Source organism: Haliaeetus albicilla, chromosome 2, assembly GCF_947461875.1.
Source record: "Haliaeetus albicilla chromosome 2, bHalAlb1.1, whole genome shotgun sequence".
Taxonomy (NCBI): Eukaryota; Metazoa; Chordata; class Aves; order Accipitriformes; family Accipitridae; genus Haliaeetus; species Haliaeetus albicilla.
Genome location: NC_091484.1, coordinates 45,149,857 through 45,169,226, shown reverse-complemented (window position 1 = coordinate 45,169,226; position 19,370 = coordinate 45,149,857). Strand labels below are relative to the sequence as shown.

Below are 19,370 nucleotides of genomic sequence, written 5' to 3'. Positions count from 1 at the left end.
CAGCTACTCAGTGTTGACCATAGTGGAAAAAGGAAACAAGCATGTGAGAGAAGTGGAAGAAAGCATTTGAGAATTCCTCTTTTGTACAAGCATGGACACATTTCAGTTTTCACTTGGCCTCTCTTGCAGTGTCCAGCTGCCAAGCTAGCATACTTCTCTATTGCTGTGTCCTCTGGTGTCAGGCACTCCAACCGAAAGTGCTTGATGCCTTCCCCAGAATGACGTGTCTTCTTTCAGCATATGCGTAACTGCCCTGGGTCTTTGAGCCACTGGAGAGATGCCAGCCTATGCGCCCTTATCTACCTCTGGGGTATGAACACAGGGCATTTCCAAACGATTTTTTTCCTGGGCAGGTTTTTGTTTCAATGCTCAGACCTGTGTCCCTGCCCATGGCTGTGCTGGGAGACCAGGGCATCCGTCACCTCAGCAAGCAGGCCCCCTGTCCATGGCCTGCCACACACATGCGTTATGCGCACAGAGCTCACAACACAGGCTGAGAGCAGCGATACTGGTGTGTGTGCTGCAAGCGACCTGGGTCACGCTGAGGCACCCGTGCGATGGAGACTGTCACCTGAGAGGCAGCAGGTTGCAGGATACCAGGAGAGAGAAGGACGTACCCTGGCTCTCAGTTTAAGGCTGAAGCAGTGCTTCTATGTGCAAAACCAGAAAAAAGCTGCAGGGAGAGGATGCAGAATTATACACATCTTGCACGTATAGCTGTCTTGCACCTCGCAGGTATATAGATGCCAATACTTGCAGCTTTTTAGGGTACACCCCATTGGCCATACCAGGAGAATTGCATTATGACTCAGTGAAGGTTTAGATACATAGCTTAGGGCAAGCTGAGCCTTAGTCACTGGAAACACACAACCCACTGTGTACCTCTTTAGCATCAGAAACAAGAATTGTCGCTCAATCTACAGATTACCAAAAGCATATGAAATTTTTCCTTTCAGATACAAAAGCAGTGAATAACATATCCTTTCACATGAAAATATCTTTTCAACTACTCAGGTTTTCCCTTGTATGTTTATTTTTTGCCTGCTACTTCAATGTAGAAAAAATAATACTGTTTCAAAAATTATATTTTCCTGGGCATCCAATTATAATATTTCTATTGAGCTCAGTAAAGTATCAGCCCAGTCCTCGCACATGTGTTTCTGTGTTAATAGTAGGTCTACTGGACTAGAAGCCAAATTGCCTGCATTTATTTCAGTGGAATGACATTGGCAGAAAACTGAGTTGCAAACAAGAAAGGGATGTTTCTTACTAGTCTCAGGGATGGATGGGCCTGATGAATCAATTGCCTCTTTCCCCTAGAGATGGTCCTACCAACTCGCACAGGCTCACTGGGGAAGATGAGGAGTTAGGGAGAGAGGGCTGAGTCAAATTGTTGTTGCTGACTGTCCAGGCTAGTGCCCCATCTTTTGCAAGCTCTTTTTGAATCGTGGAATTATAGAAAAGCCAGGTCAATTTTGCTTCCCCACTTCATTTCACTTTCTAAATGATTTAGGAGAGGCTGTGCCCTTGGACCTCCCAAAGAAATTCAATTTTGTGAATCTCTTTAGCAAATCTGGACCTCTGACCTCTTCTTTCTCCTTCTTCCCTTTAATTCTCTTTTGATTCTTTCCTTTCCCCCTACTCCTTTTCTATATCCTCATTCTGCCTCAGCTGTACTATTTTTCATTGAAAAATAAGGTTTTTCCCAACCATCAGCACCTCTTTTTGTTCATTACTTGGCCATTCTCAGCTCTCCTGCAAATTACCCTCAATCTTGTGAAAACTATATTGAGGAAATGAGTGATAAAGGCAACCGATAAATAATTTGCCAAGTTCCTCTGTATCAAAAAATGCTGAGAAGGCATCATTGCTGCTGCTAAGCTGTGAGACCCAAATACTAAAAGAGATGGCAAGACATGTTCTGTCTTGTCCCTGCATGTCTTCCCTGACATGTTCTGTCTTGTCCCTGCATGTCTTCCCTGTACGGTTCATAGCCTGGAAAGAACACCCTGGTCCTCAGGTCTCTTTCCTGCCTGCCACCTACATGTACAAAATAATCCTGTTGTAAAGGTCTGCCTTAACAGCATTTTGGGGTTTGAGGACTTTTCCTTTCTTTCCTTTTGCTTCTAATATGCTGTGAAAGGTGTCTAGGAGTTTCTTTGTTCTAATGGAGCATGGGATCATTCAGATGGAAAGGCATCTCTGGAGGTCATCTAGGCCACCCCCTTATTTAAACATCCAGTTCAAAGTGAGATCAAGTTGCTCAGTGTCTCTTTCAGTCAAGCTTTGCACACCTCCAAGGATGGAGCTTCAACAGCCTCTGGGCACCCGTGCCAGAGCTTGACCAATCCCACTGTGAAAATTTTTTCTGGTTAGGAAATTTGTTCCACAGTTAGGAAGCACTTTCTTGTTTGAAACACACATCTCAATTCACAGCTAGGTTAGACCCATGTGTTGATTGGTGTCCTCTCTGGTACTTACACTGCTAATAGGAAGCAGTCTTGGTCCCCTCTGAGGCTTTGTTTTGCTAGACTAAACACAGTGTCCACTTCCCAGCTCCCTTCCAGCACAAAGCTCTCCATCACTCTGACCAATCTGGGCACCCTTCAGTTTCAGTCCATCTTTGTTTAATATAGGCAATCAGAAGCATGAGCTAAATTTAAACAAAATCTCAAAAACATCTTTGAATCAGGGCAGTAAGCTTCCCTCTTTTCTGCTGGATATACCTCGTCAGACCACTCTAAGATCACATTAGCAGCACATCCACCACATACACCAGGGTCCTTCCCTTCCACTGTTATTTCCATCCAGCATATTCACTGCCATCGCAGCACCCAGCTCATGAATTCCTTCCTCGCCATGTACTTACTAATGCTTAGCAGTGCTCTCTCCCTTTTCGCCAACTCTGTGCACACCTAATCCCTGCTGTCTCACAGCTTCCTCATCACTGCATCCCACAAGACTCCACGAAAAGGCTTAACTGAAATTCCCAGGAAGGAAACATGTTTCCTTTGTGTAGGAAATAGCTTCTCAAAGACTCTATTGGGCTGACACAATCCAACATTGTGAAGTCATGTTTCATTTTATCCTGTTCACCTCTCGACCACTGTTCGTCCTTTCATTTAAAATTTTCTTGAGAGCTTTGCATACTATTGCAGACAACTACACAAGACTGCCTGGGTCACCTCCTCTCCCTTTCTTCTTAACTAAAGTGCCCAGGTTTGCTTTTCTTCATAAGTATGTTATTGTCCTCATCTGAGAGGTTTGAAACTAAGAATACTTGCTACCAGGGCTGTGCTTCCATGTACCAGTCCCTCCAAAATTCATAGGCACACTTTGCTCCACAATAATCCAGGGGTTCTCTGGAAAAATGCCAGACTCCCTGTATCTTGAACAGCAGAAGAGGCAGAAAAATTATGACACACTTGAGATCCAAAATCACTTACAATCATCCCAAAAGTGTGCAAAAAGAGACAAACTGAGCAACAGCTGGCAGTATGTTCATGGCTGTGGAGGCAGTAATTTCTTCAACTATATCTCTATTGTCAGAGCTTATCTGTTAGCCAAGGGGATCCAAAACACTGCCATAGCTCTGCAGTTTCATTTCTGGAGTTACTAGCTGGAAAAACAGTGAGGAGAAGAGGTGCAATCATGGATGAGGAGTTAGCTACCAATAAGCGAGATTTCAATTTCCTTCTAATCTCTTTCTTTGTTGAGACATGCCTGTTTATCCCAGTTGTGTTATCCTTTTCAAACAGCATTCCCAGCAAAACAGTTACCAGCACTGCTATTATGGTACCCGTAGCTAAAATAGTTTTGCAATATGGGGAATATCAACAAGATGGATTTTGCTGGCCTGCTCCCAATTTTCTTGAACTCTTCTTGAACACTTCTTGAAGTGGCAAAAGTCCCTTGGTGCAAGAGGTGCCTATAAAAGAAAATCTTTTCTCCTGTAATCTTTAAGAAATCTACATGTAGAAAAAGATTTTAAAACAATTTTTAATGTGTTACTCCACATTTAAATGTCTTACTTTCTAAGTTCAAATACAGTTGTGAATAAAATCCCTGATCCTCTGCCCAAAACATACCATAAACCTCCTACCGCACGTCAAGTGGAAATTCTGAAATTTCATCCTAGCAATTTAAACCAGACCTAACTCTTTCATCTGTGCAATCACTTACAAAACCATCATTAAAAAAACCCAAAACATCACACAAGAAAGAACTGCCAACAACAATAACCCCAACCTTCTGTTGCAGCTCAATGGTAAGAACACTAAGCTTAATTAAAAGCTAAATCTTGTGGACACTGCTATTTAGTTAGGAAAAATGGTACCTACATGGTATGAATTGTCAAAAATTAGATTTATCAGTAGTGTAAACTAACTGTAATGAATAAAATGCAGAAGGCTGGCAAGTTAGACGTCAGCAGAGAGAAATGACACAAACCATGTGAATGCGAATGGTTATTTGTAATAGGCTAAGACCACATTATTTACATAAAACCGGCTATTTTCTATGTCTAAGCATGACGCTTTATGCCAGGATATCACATCTTTTTCTCCTGGTGCTCTCTTGCTCAGTCTATAAAGCTTTCATATATTTTCAGGAAACATTTAACATATTCCTGCCATGTTGCATAAAACTCTGCCTGAGAGAAAGGTAACTACAACTGCCAGCTTCGTGTGTGCTGAGAAATGTGCGCCGAAGCTAAAGGCTTCAGACAACTTACCTTAAAAAAAGCTTTGTCGGAGCAGAGCCCTGGTCCAGCGGACATCCTCATCTGTTTCACTGCTGTGAAGGGGCCTAGCGTCACCATCAGTGTCAACAGGATGACTCAGAAACACGGGGCTAAGCACCTCTTTGCAGGTCTTCCACATTTAAGACAACACTGTGAAAGGAGCTGGAGAAATGGAAATGCAAACAGAGACACTTAAATATCTCGAGCTAGCATTCACAACGTGACCCTTTGGTGAACATTCAAGAACAAATCCAGGCCATGTGAAGTGCCCAAGGCCATCACGTGGCTCCTTTCAGAGCCAAGGCTAAAATGTACATTACAGACCATCCCTCTGCCAGAGATTCTCCACAACAAAGTGGAGCGTGACCATAGTTGCTGTCTGTCCCACGGCAGGGAGAAGAGCCGAGTCCTCCTCGCTCCGAAAAGCGCCGACTGTGGTGAGGTTTCAGCAGCTTTGCTGGGAATCAGCTCGAGGGAGTTGAACCCGAGGGGTGTGAATGCCCCTGGATGGCTCCGGTTCCCCCTGGCTCCTGTCACTGTCAGTGCAGCTGACGTACCGTACAGCTGACTGTACTATAGGCGCGGATAGTGTAGCTGAAGAAATTATGCTCCTTTTCTGCATCAGGAAGAGGACAGCTACGTCACTGAGAATGACGTTCAAGATGACGGGAGCTGTGGTTCAGAAAGTCTGTCACTGCGGCTTCTTAATTTTCTGCTTTGTGGCAGCGCTGGGTGCCGCCGGTCCCTGGCCCCAGGGCATTTCTGTCATCCACCCAGCATTGCTGCCAAGCTCCAGAGCAAGGGACATCATGAGCCGATGGTCCCCTATAATGATCCGTTACATGTTGCCTAATATACAGTAATTTTCTAAATAGCTACCTCTTCAAATGTGCCCAGATTTAGCAGGAAAACTTTCTAGACTCTCGTTTCTAATTCAGTTTCTGATCAAGACAAGAAAGCTGAGCGACTATTGCAGCTGTCCTGCAATTTGGAGACACTAGGAGCCAGTCCTGATTTTTTAGAGCATTCACAGCTGAAAAGGAATATTTTCTACTTCATGTAAATTACTTCTGATTTACTAAAACCATTCCAGATCACTGAAGGGAAGAAAATTAAGGTGATATAAAACCACCACTGACATTTCTTTTGCAAGGCTGCACAGTAGCAGTGGCTTGCTGTAGTGTAACATAAGGATGGTTTTCAAGTGACTTTTTTCTTCCTGATAAACTCTTGCTTGAGAATGGCAGGTTATAAGTGCTAAAGCAAGAAGCAAAAGAGAAAAAGAAAACAGGAAAGAGCAGAAGTAGAATAAATACCTGCACAAGCTGCTCCAAAGGACTTTGCCACTGCTTTACCGGTGGGGGGGGGGGAGGATTCTCTGATGCTAACCAAGGGAATGTCATCCCATGGCTTTTTCAGTCCAGTTCAAAGTCAGGGCTACCTGAAATTGTCTATACTTTATAGTGTGATGCTGTATAAACACTGAAAGAGAGCCTACCACACGCGCACAAAGGAACATCCTAGGCAAAAGCTGATTTGGGGGAAAAGGCATTTTGGTGAAAAAGAACCTAAGTACATGGGGGGGGAGTTGAGGATTCAAAAAGTATATATATCAGTAGGGAATTAATAGCAAACTTCAGGAGTATCAAGAGACATTGCACTGTGGAATTACAGACTCCTGCAGATGTCAGGAGGAGCTATTCAGGAAAAGGCCCTTATTGAACCAATTAAATTTTTTCAAACTAAAAAGAAAAAAATCATCTATTTCAAAGTCTTTGAAAAAAGGCATCGCTTCTGGCAAGTGGCCACAGAAAATTTATTTCAAAACAAAAAGCCTGTCACTCCAGAAAACCTGGGACTTCATTTTGGAATTATAAAATATCATGGTCCCATCATGTACTTTGTGACATTTAATCATTACACTCTTCTTGTTACTCCAGTCTATGTCAAGATTACTAGTGCTTAAGGGGCTAACTCAGAGGAATAAGTGGCAGAACAGGCAGAGTGACTTCATACCCTGGCAATGGAGTGTCCTGCATCAATGGCAAGCAAAGAATTTCAAGCAGATGTCATCTAATGTTTGGGACCAGTAGCTCCTCCTTTTCTGAGATTATCTGTCTCGTTTTGGCCCATTGTGGGAGCTCAAAAAATTAGATATATTTCTTACTGTGCTAGCCTTTGTTCTAATGGTACTACTTCTAGAAAAGTGTTCTCAAAGCATGACGAGAAGGAGCTGAGGCTCAGAAGAGAGTGAAGAAATTGTACAGAAAGTAGGAGGGATGGTAGAAGCCATTTTCCACTTTATCCATTTGTCTGTCTTTCCTTTTACATATAAGACAGTGCCAGGTTCTTAATGAATTCAATAGAAAAGCTGCCATTGAGTTCACCCTTTTACAGTATTTTACCATACTATTGAGAAAGTTTTAAAGCAGCTTTCCCTTTGTGTGACACTGACCTTTCCCTTTTGAGAAACAGTTATTTTTGTTACCCCTGTGACCCGTTCTCTGAAAAATATACAAAAATTTGTTCAATACAGACACATTAAGGAAGCTATGAAACATGAAACAAAAAGTAATGGAATTCTAGAAATGTTAGGGGACCTCCCATGCATTTCTTATCATCATCAGAAGCCAGAAAACATTAGCTTTGTTTTGCTGACTGTTTGCAGGCTTTTGATTCTGCAGAGGTTCTCGGTAGACCCAAGAGCACCAGAAGCTCTGGCTTCACCACCTGTCCACACACCAATGCTCCTTTCAAAAGCTCTGCTTTCCAGAGGTTAGGAGCTCAGGAAATTTGCAGTCTAAAGGGTCTTGCAAACCCACCACGTGGCTTAGTAGAAAAAAAATTGTCAGCTGTGAACTTACCTATTCAGATGGCAAAGCATGCACTGACAGTGCTCAGCAGCTGCAAAACTCTTCAGCTTGAATCTCTTGGCTCTTTCATCAGGCAAGTGGAGTCCAGTCAAAATCAGTGGCGTTACAACAGCATATAAGACATGTGCAATGGCTTTCCATGGGCAAGGGGGTAGGGCTGGCCAAAAAGACCGTTCAGGGAACAGCAAATATGTCCAAAAACATAATCTGGAGCTGAAAGCAGGTGGGGAGACAAAAGTCTTCATGAATTCAAATTTAATTTAACTACTAGCTTTGTCTGTTAATAAAAAATTATGAATAAGTCAATGTCTTAAAACTTTCTCTTTTTTTGGTCTGGTTTCAAGAGTATGTGCTGCTTTGGAGATGAGAGGTGAATGGTATTCTGAGGTGAGGTAAAACATTTTTAATATTCAACACAAAGCCACAGTGATTTTTATTATTTGTTATTGGTACCGTCCTAGGAGTGAGGTATTGCAGCTGGCTCCATCACACTGACACAAGCGTTCGGGCAGACACACAGTGACTTAGATCACAGAACGGATCCCGATGAAAACTGTTTTTTATTAAATTCCTTTGATGGCTTAGTTTCCAACTGGATCCTCTCGCCAGTCTGACACAGCTGCCCAAATGCCGGAGCTGACACACATGGGAGGTGCTGAGAAAAAGTGACTCGTGGCAGAAGTCAGACTATGGACTGGCAGTGACGCTCCTTTTGGTAGTGTCTTTCCCACATTGATATCAGCTCATAACAGTTGTGGAACCACAGGCTAAATGTCAGGCAGAAAGCAGTAGATTTCACTAAATAGGCATGTGGCACCCAGGCTAAACAGGAGACATAGCACATAGCTGATAACTGCATAGCAGTCTCCAAGGAATGTCTTCTATGTGACTTTTAAAAAATGCTTTTTTAAAAAAACAAAGTAGTAGAAAATAAAATTTTAGAAAGTAGCAATTTTACAAAATGTATAAAATATGCAACTTCACACCAGAAATTTTGCATAGACCATTACAAACGCATAATGAAAACACTGTGAAATGAAACACAAAAGTTTAACTTATCCTTTCTTAAAAGTGCGTGTAATTCTGACCAAAGTCTTTGCTCTCTGTTCATGTTTGCCAATGGTTACTGTATTCACAGGGAATAAAGAGAATATACTTTGTTGCATTCACACAGACACGTTTTGAAAGTCTAAGCACTTCATCCTGACAAGTCCAGACCAGCAGTATCAGAAAAAAGTAGACCATAGAAATCCCAGGATTTGAGCATTTATAAATAACAATGAAGAAGATGAAAGCAAGAGCAGCAGGGAGTGAGGCGTGATGCTGCAGAGCTGAAGTACAAAGGGAGATACCCAACGTGTTCCCTCTCCACACCAGAACTGCCGTTGTCGCATGTAGCTTCAGGCGTAGGGAAGAGCCAGGGGCTTTCAGATCAGAGCGGTTCAACTAGACTGCTTCTGGTTTTTGCTTCTTAACTTTTGGTTTCGCGTGTATTTTTAACATCGGCGGGGGAAATGGAGTACATTCTGCGTTTGGGATGAGCGATACCAGGGGACTTTACAGCGAGCAGTGCCTGACTGGAGCAGGCAGAGCCGCGGTGTTCCCCTGCCAGGCGTGGGCAGACCCCCCTGCCAAGGAAGGGGTTAGCAAGAGCTGGTTTGTTGCGTGTGGAGCTCTTGCACCCGCCCATAAGAAACTCCAGGGAGAGGAGCTTTTCCCCCTCAGAAAGCAGGCGTATCTCCCAGGCAGCCTGGAACCTTTTCCGGGGAGGATCCAACACCCAACCCTCCTGGTTTTCACTGTCCAGACCAGCTCCCTCCCACAAGGCAGCCCACGGAGGAAGCGAGGCCCTCGCCCCCGCTCAGGCTTACCCAACAGCTCTGAGGTCAGAGTGCGCCCTGGAACCACTTTCTATTTCTGCCCAAGGGCCGGATTTCTTGTACTACGTATTTGAGCAAACATCGCCTGGAATCCAGGTCAGCCCACCGAGGTGGCATGCGGACTCCTGACCTTCTCTTTCTGACAAAAAATGGTTCACTTTAAGAGGAGGGATTGGAAAACGTCTTGGCCAAGATTATTCTTAGGAGTTGGGGGACTTTCCTATAAAGTAGCAAACCTGGATTCATAATCCCTTTAGATAGAGAAGGGATATGATTCAACATCCACATCCTGGTTGAGCAATACAAATAGAAAGCACCAGCCCATCTAATTGGCCATCTGAAGGAGAAACCTAGTTGGACCTAGACCACCTGAATCCTCTGGTGATGGGATCAAAGTCCTTATAGCCAGCTTGGCCCTGAGGATGCTTTTGCTTCCATAACAGCCATGTGGGAAGAGTGAAGATTACAGATCCAGCACAACCTATTAATCCTATTATAGTGAGTTGGCATGTAATTAGAAAGGGCTCCCGCTATAATCAGTAGGTTCCCTTTCACAAATTCCATTTAGAACAATAAAGGAGTTTGCTAGAACTCACCCAGAAAGGAAGAAAGACCCCAAAACCCCAATGTGTAAGGCACTTTCTGAGTAGTGATATTCAGGTTTCTCATCAAGTTTGTAAGGCCAAATGTGTCACCAAAGTGGCAAACCCCACAGCAGCTCCACCGTGTCTCTACAGGATCCTTGAGCTAGAAAGCCTTCATGAAATCGTACAACAGTTATTGCAGGTGCATAGTGCATTTTGGTTTTCTAGTTACCCATCCCCTAAGAAAAATTTCCAACAAACTGCTAATGAAATGTTATCTCCTGAAAGGAACGTATGGAAGCCTTGCATCTGATTCTGGCGATGGAGTTACCATAGTTTTGTCAGTGGCCCTGTTAAGCAGCATTACCACGTTATAGCATATGTGAAAGATAGGCCTCCAGCTAGACAGTCTACATGTCTTGTTATACTCAGATGGGATATAAATTACATCTACCCACATTCAGGTCTATTTCCCTATTCTAAGCTCTGATGCAGAAATAAAGCTCTCCAAAGCATGAGAAGTACTATCTCTTGCATCATTTTGCATACAGTGGCAAAAATAACCACTGATACCACCCAACTTCTGTTCCCAAAGCAGAAAGACATTGCTGCTATCCAGGAAAAACAAAAACATCGTTATATAACTTGGGTTATCTGTAGGTAATTTACAATGTCACAGAAAGGCAATCACCAGGAAAAGCAGAACGAGGATGTACAGCTAAATGTCAATATGAGTGAGACAATAGTCTGATAAAGGGATTACGGGCCCCAAAAAATTAGGCATGAATGAGGGTAAACACATTTGGATCTACAGATGTCTCATTGAGAAACACATCAAACTTTTATGTAAGAGAGAAACAGATCCTATGGTTACCGAACTGAACTTGGTATGCATTCACGAGTGTGATTACTTTATGGATAAACACTGACAACCCTTCGGTTTCCTTTGGCATTGAGCAAGCTCCTCGGAGAGAGAACTTGCCTTTTGAATGCTTTGTAAAACACAATCTACATCTAATGGACTACGTTAAAAATAGCAAACAATAAAGATAGCAAATACTTATACCATTCAGTACCTCCCATACACTCAGGCTCCTCGCTGTGTTCTCTTTTCAGCTTCATCATCTTCCCCAGTGATTGAAAAACCTCACTCTTCTCCTTTGTCATACAACTTCTTCGAGTTCTCATCCTTCATGCTTAGAAGAGAGCTCAAAGGGAACCAAGAAGTTCCTTAAACAGAAGTGGAATTTACAGCCAATTTATTTTTAAAGGGGGAGAGAGATTTTCTATAGAAGCACAGCCCAACAATAATTTAAAACACAATACTCATAAAATGGGATCCCTGTCAAAACAGCGTGTTGCCATAGTGGGCAGTGAAGGCAAACAAGCCAGATAACAGTTAAAGTGCAGGTATTGTGCTTGTGAAAGACAAAATGCCACCGAGGTAGTTCTAGCTCGGCCAGTTCTCTGCTCTGATGCCTCATGCAGCTCTGTGAAGAGGCACGACCACCACACCAGGCACACGGCGCCGTGATGGAGACAAAGCAAGAGCTACCTTCCTTCCACGAGAAAAGTTTGTGGAATCACTTACTGATGCCATTTCTCAGTGCAGCCACAGCAGCAAGTGCTCCTAATGCAAATCTAGGTTCACTGGCGAGTGTTACAAATATTCCCATCTGGAGCGAAAATGCTTGCGATCATTTTGATTTGAAGGAGATGTGTCTATTTAAAGTGACCTGTGGCATTCGGATATTCCCCAAGAACAGTTATCTCCAGGACCTCTTTCACCTAGCACTGCATACCTGCCAGCCTGGAAGTTGGCTAGAGAAGACTGGCATGATTTCTCTTCTCGAGATTTTCAGCTTTCAGCTAACTGAGATTTTCTCCTCTAAACCTAAAGGCATGGAAATTCATGGTATTTGCATATGATACACTCAAGAAAGAAAAAAAAAAAATTAAGCCTATTACTACATATCCTAGCCTTGTTCAAAAATGATGCAAGTCTGCCTTTAGGGAAAAAAATGAGCAATCCCCAGAGCTTTTCATCAAAAAATCCCCAAACAACTCTGCAGTTCTCTAGCAAACAACCAACAGAGAACTGAAGAACTTGCAAAGCCACAAAAGCAAAGGGCCATCAGTCAAGTGCACCAGCACTTTTGGTGACGTGCAGCTTCTGAAAGCAATGTTTGCTTATGAGAAACATGAACACAGGATATTAATGACCTTTTCAACCTATTCACTTCAAATACAGCACAGGGCAGCTTGGTTTAACACTCACACATTCAAGCTCTTAGTGGAGCCAGTGGTGACCATTTATTTGAAAATGAGTGGGGGAAAAAAAAAAATCTAGTTTTTGAAGCTTGGGATTTTTGATGAAGATTGTTGAAGATGATACTGCTAATGCTTTGTACCATGATAACTCCAGAAAATGTAGAGAGGCACATAAGCATTTACAGACCCTGTAATGTCAGTGAGTGCTCAATATAAAGATCCTTAAAAGAAATGAGGTCTAGAATGAGTAAAGTGTTCACATCTTGCTGGACTACAAAGAACTCATCTGCACTTTTTACAAGTTCTGTAGGAACTCAAGATCCCTCATTCCAAGCTTTGAGGGATTCAAGTGGAAATATGTCAGGGGAACTGGACATGAGCTTTCCACCTCATTCAAGACATTTGGAAGTTATTCCTTTAGTCATCATCACGATTCCACTCATGAACAGTCTACCAACAATTGGCATTTTCTTCCACATACAAACTAACACTTTTACACAACACCACCATCTTTGTAGTTGTATTCCTTGTTTTATTATCAACAGGACAATCTGAAGTCATAATCTCCAAATAAGCATTAGTGGTTGTATTACTACTGTAGAACAGTAGGGATTATTAGAAAGAAAAAACAGTCAAACCAAACACACAAGTAAGTCAGAGTGGAACATACTGCAGCCCTAGTAATTCTTCTACTTTACTGAAAGACCTTATTTTTCCATCTAGGAATGCCATTTATGTAGCCATTTAGTTGACTCACAGCATTCAGCAAGCAAGGTCTCCTGCTGCTGCCGGTAGCACTGGGTTTTACCTTAGCCCATGGCAGGGCTCCTTGCAGACATGTGCCTGATGGCTGACAGAAGAGGGGTGACAAGTTTTCACCACGACAGCTCCGCAGTCTGTTGAATTAGCAGCATCTGGTTTTTTTAAAAGGGAGAGTCCAAGTGAGGACACCCAAGTTCAGTCACTGTATCGTCTCTTTCTCTCTCTCTCGTCTCTCTTATGCCCCACGTTCTGTTCTCCCTGCTCTGCGCCCTCCTGTTAGTGCCCCCCCTTCCCCCCTGAAGCTGAATCAGCTCTTTCTTACATGAGAAAACAGCACCGATTTCATTTAAAAAAAAAATAAAAAATAAAAATAAAGGTCAGTTTGCCCAAAATCGGGTCAAGACATTCCCAAAGTTCAGTGTCAGCATGCCTTGCACAGTTTGACTCAGTCCCCACTCTACAAGATTAACCCAAACGGGCACACTTGCCCTGGGTGAAGAGTCCCTCTGTGAAAGGTTAAAATTCCCAGCACACCTCCCAGGTAGGCAGAAAGAGATAAGGCGGCAGATAAGAGGGAACTGCGGGGCATTTCCTGCAGTCACCCTCCCGCCCGAGCTGTAGGAGCTGGCTTTGGTCCGTTCTCCGTGCATGTAAAGGGTACGAACGCGATGTATTTCATCCTTCCCATACGTAGTTCGCAGGGAGAGAGGCAACTTAGGACTTACACGTACTCAGCACCTCGACAGGCGCGTGTAGTTTCCCGTACACGAGCAGTAAAACCAGCTAAAACGCAGAGGTAAATGCGCGCAACACAAAATCTATAGAGCATGAAGCCAAACGCGTGAAAATCCGTAGGATACGTAAAGCACGCATGCACACGGGTATGTCCGTCCGTATGGTTGCCGAGAGCTCCAGTGCGGCCGGAGCCGGAGCCGGCGCCGGCGCCGTCCCCGGCCCGGCGGGGACAGGTGAGCCGCTGGCGGCGGCGGCGGCGGGGCAGCACGGCCCTCAAGGAGTTACTCCGTCGGGTACAGGAGAGCGATGAGCTCACGCTCCCGGCTGCCCCCCCCCGGCCCCGTTTCACAATCCCGCCGCACTCCGGTGGGGCGAAGGCTCTGTGGCAAGCCCGCTGCCCTACACACCCCCGTGTTCTCATGCCGGATTTTCCCGGGCCATGAATAATCTCGAAGCCCCCTCGATAAATACACGTTCAGGGATGCCCGGAGCTCATTCGACCCGCCAGCCTCGCCGACGAGAAGGGGCCGGGGCCGGAGCCGGAGCCGAGCAGCCGCACCATGAAGTTTTCCCAGGGCTGCGTCCGCGACCGCGACGACCGTGACTGCGACCGCGCCGGCCGCCGCCGCCGCCCGCCCGCCCTCCGCGCCGCCGCCGCCCTGCTGCCGCTGCTGCTCCTCCTGCTGCTGCCGCGGGCCGCCGCCGCCCCGCTGGCCGCCGACTCCTCGGGGGAGGCCGAGCCGGAGGAGGCGGCGGGGCGGCGGGCGGCGCTGCCCGACTGCGTGCGGCTGGCCCGGCTGCTGCACGCCCGGGCGGCCCAGCTGCAGGAGGAGGTGGGTTGGGGGCGGCACGGGGGGTCGCACGCAGCCGGCCCGGGGGCGGCCGCCTCCCGGCAGAGGCGCGACGAAAGTTCTCGGTGTCTCTCCCCAGATGTGCGAGAAGTTCACCGTCTGCAAGAACAGCATGGAAATGCTCGCCCAGAACAACCTCAACCTCCCCAAGGTGACGGAGGAAGACGGGTGCCTGCTCACCGGCTTCGATGAGGCAAGGAACCCCTCTCCTTCCTGCTCCAACCCTACCTACCTGGGGCGATTTTCACCTGCTCCAAAAAAACGTGGAAGCCGACCTGGAGATCTGTGCCGGCTCCAGCCGGCTTTGGTGTGGCACAGACCCCCACGCTCTGCATAAGCGTCACCCGCTTACCTGCGCCACACCCGCAACATCGCGGCCGAGGCATTTCTGAGCTGTACATAACTTTCTCACCTTTCTCTCATTTCAGGATAAATGCTTGAGGAAAATCTCCAGTGGGCTTTTTACATTTCAGACGTACCTTGAATACATACAAGAAACTTTTACCAGTGAAAAGCAAAACGTTGAATCGCTGTGCTATACTACAGAGCACCTGGCAAATACCATAAGACAGATGGTGAGTTGGTTTTACATTCACTCCAATAATTGTTATGGCTTAGCACTGATGTGTACTCGGAGAAATAGGATGCTATGTGAAGCTGAACATCTTCCACTTTCATTTCTCTCAGCGGAAACAGGTGACAGTTCCTTAATGCTCAGATACTTACCCTTACCACTAACTTACAGGTTTTACAAGGCTTTGTTTTCTTTTCTTAAAGAAACAACTCCTCTTCCTACTTTCTGTTGTTATTTCTAATTTCCAAACCAACAATTAAATACATCACTGTTTTAAGAATAAATATACCAACGCTGCCTGGCTGACAGAAATAAGATTTCTCAGGGAGCTTGTTCGTAATTGTAGAACTACAGTTCAGTCCAAGCCTTTTAATGTTGCAATCCCCTGACAAGTAGAAACAAGTAACCTTTTTTAAAAACCCATATAAATAAGAGAAATACATTTTTACAATATTATTAATCATTAAAACTCTCTAAAACAAACTTTTAAGCCAAGCTGTATGGTATATTGAGAGATTGATCAGTAGCTCAAAAATCAAGGAAGAACGTTAAATTCAATTTTTTACTAAATTGAACTCGAATTTTGAATTTAGTCAAGTTAATTTATTTAGTCAAGTTAATAACTTGACTAAATAAAAGGTGCCGCCTATTGAAAAGCACACATTTTGCTTGTAATCATCACCAAAAAAAAAAAATGTTCCTTCTTTTCAAATACCCAATTCTCTTTTGATTTGGTAAAATAAATGCTATTCATTTCTGACAGTCATGTTCTATGTTTTGGAGAGCTTTGAAAGATCACACTTCAAAAATTCACTTCATTCCTGCAGTTCTTACTCACGTGAATAACCCTTAACATGAATATTTACCTCCTTTTGTCATCAGGGCAACTATTTGCCTGAGTAAGAACCAATCCAGGTGAGTAAGGACTGCAGAAATCTCAGGGCATTATTTCCTTTAAGGCATCTGGTTTTTGGCATCTGAAAAGCCCATTGTGTGTTTGCCATACCTTCCCTGACATATTTATTTATGTCCATCATTCTTTAAGTGAAAGGGAGCTGAACTGCTTTTTTCACACTGTGCTAGCTAAGAACAATAGTCCCGTCATAAGACGGCAACTGACTACTGGCTTCCAACTTGATATATTAGTTTGCAGAAAGTTCATTTCCTAACTGGGAGAGACTAGCCTTTTTGGAAAATTAGTAGGATCGAGGTAGCTGGAACAGGCAGAATTAAACACAGTTATCAAAAGCAAACCCCATACTTGTGGAAACTACAGAGTTTTTGAGAAAGAGAGGAATCTGGATTTCCAGGTTGGAAATTTTTCTTTATGAGAGAAGTCTACCTGCTATTTTGGGCAAGGAGAGCAAGGACAGAATCTGTCACTTGTGGTCACGTAGATCCATCAGCACAATACCTGTCTGGATACCCAGATACAAACTTTTACAGCATGCAACAAGGAGCTGGATATACCAGTAACTGGATGTGTGATCAGAATCCATTTCCAAGTAGTCTGGACAGAAAGAATATTCTTCTCTTACTGAATTTCACAAAAAAAGATGTTCCAGAAGATGTGCATGCTTTTGCCACTTTTTAAAGGGTAGGAGAGATCCTAAAAAACAGCATGAAGCAGATACTTTACTATTAGACTTCTAGACCCCAAATCATCTCAGACAGCTCCATAATTTGTATGAGTAACTCCCATTTTCAGAAGTCACCTACCCACTTCATAGGACAAGTTTTTAAAAGGCATTTGGGTACCAAGTGCCCAGTGCTGTCAGTCAGCATTAGGTACATAACTCCTTTACTCATCTTGCAGTTAGGATCCCACGCATCAGTGAAAGTTGGTGACACTTGGTCTCCCACATGCCTAATTGCCTGGAAAGTAAGAACTAGGCAGCTAAACAAGTTTGACATCTTTGGAAACTGTTAATCTACTACAAAATGTGAGAATACTCCAATGTCATCCAATTAACTTATCACTCACATTGTAGCGGCCAGTACAGGTAATCACCACCAACAAATCATGATCAGCATCTTCCCACTAACCACACGGCTGGCAGACAGCAGGAGAGGTATCGATCTGTTCAGTGCAGCATGCTGGACCGCGACACGAGACGTTGCATTCAAACCAGAACAAACAGTATAGATCAGACAAGACCCTCTGATTCTTCCGGAGCAATTGTAGCGGGCATCAACATACCTCAAACCCCACTGCAGAAGCAGGGCTGTAAGGAAGCACAGGTCCCAGGGGGGTCTGTCGTCCGCAGCACAGAAAGGGTGGATACACAGCTGGTCGGGAACATATTATAAACCAATGCTCTCCAACAAGCTCAATTACAATGTTTTAACCAGGGCACCCCAATACTGTCTTTTTCACAGGTGGTCAATCCCGATGAAGTGATCATCCCAGACTCCGCTACCCAGGAATCCCTCCGTGCAAAGCTGAAGTCCAATAAGAACTGGATAGAGAAAATCACCACCCACCTCATCCTCCGAGATTTTACTTCATTTATGGAGAAAACAGTGAGGGCCATTCGCTACTTGAAAAATACCAGGAGTTTCAGTGTCTGAATGTTTTAATTCAGGCACAATCCTTCGTTACAATCTGTCATGTGGCAGACGACAGTGTTGTTCTGTTTTAAGAACCAGAAATAGTAACAATGGTTTGCATTTATATACATTCTCATTTCCTTCTAGGAACCTATTTATTGTATTTAAAGTATTTATTAGCTTCTAATGTTTCCTATTTATATTTTCAATATTTAGAAATAATTTAAACAAAGGACGTATTTTATTTCATTTCTAATGGTACTATTCAAAATATCAACTTACTGAATATGTATTCAACAAAAAAATATTTTCAGAAGCCAGAAAAATTGTTGTGTAACTTATGTTTTTAAAATATTTGAGATGGTATTTATGACTTATTTATATTTTTAAAGCAAATAAAAGCTGATTTTTTAAAAAAACAAAACTGTGTAATGGTTTAAACTTCAAATAAGACTAAGGAACTCTAACGTATTCAATTTTTAATACCTGCAATTATAAAAATAACAACTTTCAAGAATTTAGATTTCATCTTTACAAATAGGTCAGTTATCTACATAGCGCATACGTACACACACATCTTGATCAACATATAATTCTTAAAATGGGATAAAGGAACCAGATCTACTGAACATTGCACTTAAGAATGAACACAATAAAGCATCATTGCTCTTGAGAAACAAATGAACAATGAGTCCCCTATATTTAATAAGAATGCTCCATAAAACTGTAATTGTTTCTAAGCATCTGCTTACAAGTCAAGCAATCTCATTCAAACAAATGAAATGGTAAGATACCACATTAATAGCTTTGACATGAATACTATCATCTGATTAGACTTATTGCTGTCATCCAAGGGAATTTTCCAAGTTTGATTAAACATCTCTCCCCCATGAAGCAGAAAAAAACAAACAAACAAACAAAACCTTAAGTTCTTTCCTTAAGTGATATAAATTAACATATTGCTGCTGAGATATCAATGACCACTGACGATCTAGTGCATTTGTCTTTTGTCATTTATATTCCACTAGTATGGACAGACCACATAATATGAATGCATATTCTTGAATACCATAGAGAAAAAACACACAGGTCCTTAGCCCAAGTACCAAACCACTGAAACGTTCCTTAGCTGTATCATCTGCTTCATTGTGGCTGTGCAGGTACCTCGTATACCCAGATTCGGAGGAATTCACAGCACACACAAGGGATGCAAGCAGCAGTAGCCCCTCGAGCTTTGTCCCTACAAGTGGTGGAACATTAATTACCCTCTCTCTTGCAGCACAGTGGTGCAGATGAGGAGATGAAAGGCAAGCCCTGGAATGTGGATGTCAGTAAATTCTCCTCTTCCTCTGAGTGATCTGACTGTCCACACACACATTCCACCCCTTGGGATGCCAAAACAGTGACCAGTCCACCCAGAGCCCACATCAAGAGGCTCAAACCAAAACAAACCACGGCTTTGCCCAATATGGTAAAAACAATGTTGAGTTGTGCAACACCTCAAGAAGGAATGAGGAGACCTCAAGGTGGTCACTTTCAAGATGTCTGT

The 19,370-nt window shown here is 43.6% G+C and overlaps 1 protein-coding gene across 1 annotated transcript; it reads left to right on the top strand.

Moving 5' to 3' along the window:
• The first annotated feature begins 14,209 nt into the window (after positions 1–14,209).
• On the top strand, positions 14,210–18,294 carry IL6 (interleukin 6). Its single transcript, XM_069773474.1, has 4 exons — positions 14,210–14,679; positions 14,777–14,890; positions 15,126–15,272; positions 17,651–18,294. Exons 1-4 carry the CDS (start codon positions 14,407–14,409, stop codon positions 17,840–17,842), a joined length of 726 nt encoding a protein of 241 aa, XP_069629575.1. The 5' UTR covers positions 14,210–14,406; the 3' UTR covers positions 17,843–18,294.
• Positions 18,295–19,370: the final 1,076 nt, after the last annotated feature.

Excerpts from the sequence above, each read along its gene's own strand:
- IL6 (XM_069773474.1), top strand. The coding sequence starts at position 14,407 with ATGAAGTTTTCCCAGGGCTGCGTCCGCGACCGCGACGACCGTGACTGC. Across the intron at positions 14,680-14,776 it reads CGGCCCAGCTGCAGGAGGAG|ATGTGCGAGAAGTTCACCGT; the intron begins GTGGGTTGGGGG and ends GTCTCTCCCCAG. Across the intron at positions 15,273-17,650 it reads CAAATACCATAAGACAGATG|GTGGTCAATCCCGATGAAGT; the intron begins GTGAGTTGGTTT and ends TCTTTTTCACAG.